Consider the following 6,298-nt stretch of genomic DNA (forward strand, 5'->3'; position numbering starts at 1 on the left):
CGAAGACAATAGCGCGGTGCACGTGCGAGGTATTGGTGTGTTATTGATGCTAGACTGAACGTTTGACGATGGCTGAAGAGAAAGAGAGGCGGGGTTGTTAAGTACATCGAATACCCGCATAGCTGATGGCTATGGCGATTTGCAATAGCTGATTGGTTAGATTAGCGCTGTGGCTTTTGATACTATTGACAAGGATTTCGGATTTGTGCTGTTTATCAGGTATTGACTAATGCATGGTCCTGGGTGCTTCTCGAAGTAACGTTAGAATTGGAACATTCTACGGGCACTTGTGATGTTGGAAGATCCAACTTTGATGAGACGAGTAGATGCTGCCGTCGATTTTGGCGACTGCGTTTCGCCACTTTTGCCCTGCCGTGCGCTACACGCGCTAACCCGCATTTATGCAAGCGTTACTGTCCGTGCGCAGTCAACGAGTCACCCCACCAATATCAAATAGCTATCATCGTGAGATTTCTTGGTGTATTGCTATATAGAGGCGTGTAAAGCGCTTGAACTACTTGTATCTCGCTAGCATCTTGAGTTTGCGGTCGTGTCGGCCATATTTAGGTGGGGGAGACGCCGCAGGTGGACCAGCGTCAACCCGGCTTGGTGCAGCAGCAACACGACGACGCTTTGTCGGTTTTTTTGCTGGTTTGTTTGAGGCTTTTCGCTTAAGCTTATTTGCTATATCCTGTAATTTTTGGTGGTTGAAGCGTCGCGTTGCTGGTTTTGGAGAGCCCGCTTTGCAGCTGCTTCCTCACGCTGCCGTACCTGCTCGGCATCACGCTCGATCGTGGCTTCTTGTCGAGCCACCCTTGCAGCTTCTTGACTCCGCTTCTTGTCAGCTGCTTCTACCGCTCTTGCCTCGTTATCCCGAGTTTGTTTTCTTTTTTCCTTTTCTTTTTTTTAAGGTGGAGCTCCGCGGCTTCGTCCAGTTCTACGGCCTTGCGCGCGCGCTCGCTGGCAAGCTTCTTAGGACTGTAGAATACAGCGCCGCCGTGCCAGTCGTCGCCTTCTCGTGTAGTCAGTGTTGTAGACTTGATCGGGCGCTTTCGAATGAGGTTGAGTTCAGCGCACAGCTCCGCGTTTTGGAGGCGGAGAAGCTCGTTGTTGACCTGCAGCGAGTGTAGGCCTTGGGACAGCCGTTTGGCTTCAAATTTTAGCCTTGTCAGCCACTGCAGCGTCAACGATCTTGCGCAGCTGAGGCCAGGTATCGCCATCGCCTTGGTCTCCAATTCCTGGGTCGTCACCTTATTTTTGTGGGTTGTTGTTCAAGCGTTGAAGTACCTAGCTTGCGTCCATCGGCCATACGCCTGTAGCTTGAAAACTCTTCAGTATGAGATCGTGAGTCATTGTAAAGCTCCAAGCCGGCCAAAAGTGACGATAGAAATCCTGTTTAGTGATCCTTGAGAGGCCTTGGGTTCGCTGGAGGTGTTGGGTAAGCTCCTTGGCGAAGTGCTTCGAAAGCGGCCCAAAGAGAACCACATCTAACGGCTGCAAGCTGTGGGTTGAATGGGGAGGATACACCATAACCATAATATGTTTGGCTTCACAAAACTCTACAAAATCGGGCGTGAGGTGGCTGGCGTGCCTGTTGAGGATTAGATGGCGCTATTGCTGGCGAGCTTTGGCTGCTGTATGACGTTCGGACACCTGTTGAAGCTAGGCAAGTCCCAACTCGTTATTGGACCATCCCAAAGCCGAGTGGGATACAAATACTTGGTGTTGTTGGGTCTCCAAAAGGTCGTGAACCCAGCTTGATTGAACCCCGGAGGTGCCCTGGTAGATAAGAGCGGGCGGCAATGCCTCTCCAGAAGCGCATACGCAAGCTAGCAGCGTTACCCATTCCCTGTTGCCATCTCTCATCGCTGTAGTACGCTCCCCCGACTTATAAACTGCCTTGGAGAAGATCCTCTTCCCGCGATCGGCGATACCGACAAAGAAGCCCTTCTCATCCATATTGTACGTGTTGCGCTCTTCAATCTCATGTTCTCGCATCTTGGAGTGCAGCAAGTTGAAGTACAACTCGTATTTACGCTTGTTGTCAGCCAAGTGACGCTCACGATCCATAACGGTGTCCCATTTGGAGATGAGCTCATCGGGATAACGGTGTTGAAACCGGGTAACCCAGCTATCCGAAACCTCATATTGCGCAACCGCGCTGCCGGAATTTCTCAAAATACTCCTTGTAAGTGATACTCCTTCTCTTTTGTACCCTTCTATGTACCCGATAAGCTCATCCTCTTGTTGTGAGATGAGATTTCGTCGATGTTCGGCCGCCTCTGTGCCCCGGGGTTGCTGTGCGCCCCGGTGCCTCCGCTACAGCGTCGCTCGATCAACTCCGAATATTTTTGCAACTTGGCGGTACGAGAATCTATCTCCAGCCTTACGCAATTCGATATGTTCAATTGCTTCTTGGATCGGGTCCATGATTGTGGAGTTACGACGCGTTGAAGGTGGGTGAGCTCATGAGGCAGCGGGGGTTGGGGTGGCTCGTTGACTGAACTGGCTCGTTGGCTGCGCACGGACTGTAGAGGACATCAGCCGCGGCAAACCCTGAGAGCAATCATGTATACCTTTAGTGGTATTGTTATCCTGTAGGAAAACGTTTGCGCTCGAGATATCAGTCATCGCGATTATCTACATGTGGTTCTTATTTATAATGCGGGACGCAACGCGGCTGCCATAACGCGCCCTCGAACGGTCCACTTTCGTTACAACAATCCATTTGCGCATTCGTTCGAAAAAGCAATCTGAACATGCAGGCTGTTATATAGCGCACTTTTGCAGAAACTCGTTAGAATTTTCCTATCTATCGTCCCAACCCGCAAGCCTCTGGATTCCACTGCCGTCCCATAAATTCCTTCAACTCAGCACCCCATTATAACCACGCCTAATTCCATCATCACACTCCCAGATCCCCAGTAACTCCATCTCTCGCCTCCTGCTTCGTTTTTCACAATCCACTCATCCATACCCACACAAGCGCCTGCCGCAACTAGCAATATCCCAGCATTCCCTCAATTTCAAGCCTATATCGCCGCTAAGATAGCAATGCCTCCAAAAACATCTTTTACGCCGTATAGAACTATGGTATGCTCGAACAGCGCCTATTCTATTAGCAACCATACAGCGAGTGTGCTAGAGGCAGCGCTGCAGCTCAAGAGCTAACTGCTACAGCAGGGTAAAATACATAGGTCAGGCTAATTATTAAAAACATGCCACCAAAGGCGGCGGAGAAGAATGAGACGTAGGGGTAGACAGATACGGCGCGTAATGGCACTGTTGTCTTGGTTTTGCGGTCTCGATCTGTATAGAATAAGTATCAGGGCGAACAGCTTTTCCGTGATATGCCTACTTGCTGCCTTCGTACTCACAGCTCGTTCGACGCGTGCGCACAATACCGCGGAATTCTCGCTTCCTAGGAACATCGGTATTTTGGAAAGCAAACCATGGATTGTGTATCGCCCTCAAGGCCTCTTGTAGCGCCCTTAAGTCACACCATCGGCTAAACTGCGGTCATGCGAAGGGCTCTTGTCCTTGCATTTATGCTTATGGTCTACTCGATCGATCGATCGGTAATGTTGCACTCTTCATATCTTATAGTGGGAGTCGTGAGCACTCAATGAGAACTGTTGATGACACGCTTGAGTTACGAACTATCTACTCAACCCGCCGGTAGACTATCTTTCAATTCTTTATCTTCTGCCGAGAAAGCGAGTGAATCTCAGGCGGCACTATCGAAGACAGTATTGGTGGCAGTGCAACCTCTTCCGGAATGTTGAACAAGCGCATACGAAGGATGATACCGCTCAAATAAGGCGATGCGGTCAAGACTGCAGCCGGTACGCTCAACAACAGGCTCAAAGCAAGCACAAAAACCCGAACGACCCCAAAACCATTCTGTGTAAGCATTCCGCCCGCGATACCGACACCAATTGAGGTTTGCAGCCAAAGCGCTCGGAAGCTGTCCCGCCAGCCGAGGCCAAGACGCTCGCGATTTTGGCCTTCCCAGCCAAATGAACTTTCAATGAAGGAACCGAAGACCTGAGCAGTTATCGCGATACTAATGGTGGGAGCGACGAGCGCTATATAGAGAAAATGTAACAAACAGGAGATGGCCCAGCGAAAGCCATCGTCGAAGCTTCTGACGCACTTCCTTGCTATGTAGGCAATGCTAGCAGCCCTGGGGAAAGTGGTCAAAGCGACGATCAGCCGTTGCGAGTAAACGTTGAGATAATCGATATCCTCAGTGCTGGACTGGTTCATTGCCGACCTGACAATAATAGCAGAGGTGACCACGGTCCAAACAGCCGGGCCCAGATATGAACATATGATCTGACATATCTGGACGCGGTCAAAGAAATCCAGGCCAGGCTGCTTGAGCAAAGCAATGTACTGAAGAGTACCCCGGCACCAGCGAACATCCCGGCGAATATGGTCAATCAGAGTAGGCGGGTTCGCTTCGTAACTACCAGTCTCGACGGGCAGCAGCCAGACTTCGTAGCCAGCGCGGCCCATGAACTTGGATTCTATGACGTCGTGACTCAGAACCCATCCCCCGAGCGGCGGTCTCTCCGCGAGAAACGGCAATTTACAGTGATGCAGAAAAGCGCGAGTGCGAATGGTTGCGTTGTGACCCCAATAAATCGCACGATCGCGGTACCACCAGCTCAGACCCGTGTTGTGGATATGCCTGGTGAAGAAGTTCATGATGCGGTTGAAGCCACTTATGGACGGTGTGCTGCCGAATTGGGTTTGTATGATGCCAATTTGAGGATTCTTCTCCATGCTGTCGACTAGTCGTACCAGAAGATCACCACTCATAGTGCTGTCCGAGTCGAGTGGAACGAAGAATTCATCGCCCTGGGAATGTTGCTCGACATAGTCAAAAGCATTGCCAGCTTTGAAGCCAATGTTTTCCTTGCGGCGGCGGTAAAAAGCCGTTCGATACGTGCCCATGCTCAGGCTATCTTTGATCTCCTCGAATCCTTCTTCTTCCATGCGTATGACGTCCACGTTGGTTGTATCGCTTAGCAAGACGAACCTGAAGCTTTCCAGTCGACCAATTTGAGACAAGCTGTCGTGGATAGCGAGCAGGCGATCGAATATCGGACCTGGGTCTTCGTTACGCATGTAGATGGTAAGTGCCGTGGTTGAATGTAGTTCTGGAAGCGGACCTTTGGCGTCGAAGTAAGAGAATATGGATCTCTCCGGGTTCCCGAATATAATGATACAAAGGCCAATGGTGCTAGTCCAGAGATCGATGACAAGTGAGATGGAGCCGAAGAAGATGCAGATGAGGAGGAAGACTTCAAAAGAGTCGATACCGCCCGGTTCGAGTATAACAAAGCTGTTCCACATGATGAGAGACATTGTGCTAGTATGAAGGCCTAGTACCAGCAATTGACGCCCCGTGACCCCATGGGCGTGATTCGATATGGGATCATGACTCATATTGTATAGATTCTTGTCCGGACGTCTGGGGCCTGTTGTGTACTGAACTTGTGGAGACAGGATATTTCGCGGAGAAGAAGTTGAGCTGAGAGTAGTAGAAAACATCTCTTTCTTGTGTACGTGCAGAAGCTGGTAAATCTAGAATATCAAGGTGAAATGGACGGAGTAAATTGGAAAGGGCCTTGAAGACAAAGACTACCACTGAACATACCTAGCGATGGGTAGTTATGCTGCGCATGGTCTTGAGATAGGGATATAATCATCAAGTACTAATCAGAAAATGGCTACCCCTTCCAGCTTGATCCCCCACAGGCTTCGAGTCGTGGTGCTCGAGCATCTCCACTCTTCTTTTCCGACCATGCTACGCCTCTAACGCGTTTGAGGCAGCTGTCTTGTATCGCAACCCCGTAGACGTGTTGCTATCCCGAGATTACCCAGACGCCTCAAAAGCAAACTGAATTGTACGTTAAACTTATCTTGCCTCTCAGCCCGTCAACTATTCATCGTGCAGTAGTCACCCCGCCAAGATAGTTGACATATGTTGAGAGCGCAGACCGTTTTGGATTACCTCTTGACAAAGTGTTTTCTACACCGCTGCAGATATCGGTATAACCCCGTTGATATTCGGTTCGCGAATTCCCGTTAGTGCTGATGTCTGAAGCATTCGGGTGAATTACCCCATCGGGAAACAATCCGTGCGCAGCCAACGAGTCAACGAGCAGCCCATACCTCGCTGCACTGTGAATGGTCTCAACTTCAACGCGTCATAACTCGACTATGAGACCTAGTTTAAGATAGAGTTAGATATATAGAATCTTACCAAGCTACGGTATGGAAAAGA

At 50.0% G+C, this 6,298-nt stretch overlaps 1 protein-coding gene across 1 annotated transcript; it reads right to left on the reverse strand.

The window, feature by feature from the left end:
* Positions 1-3,690: 3,690 nt before the first annotated feature.
* On the reverse strand, positions 3,691-5,376 carry J4E82_011490 (uncharacterized protein; the record flags this gene model as incomplete). The annotated part of the gene is made up of 1 exon (XM_051737694.1): positions 3,691-5,376. One exon carries the CDS (start codon positions 5,374-5,376, stop codon positions 3,691-3,693), a length of 1,686 nt encoding a protein of 561 aa, XP_051582548.1.
* Positions 5,377-6,298: the final 922 nt, after the last annotated feature.

Source organism: Alternaria postmessia, assembly GCF_024291825.1.
Source record: "Alternaria postmessia strain BMP 2775 chromosome Unknown scaffold_212, whole genome shotgun sequence".
NCBI classification, from domain to species: Eukaryota; Fungi; Ascomycota; class Dothideomycetes; order Pleosporales; family Pleosporaceae; genus Alternaria; species Alternaria postmessia.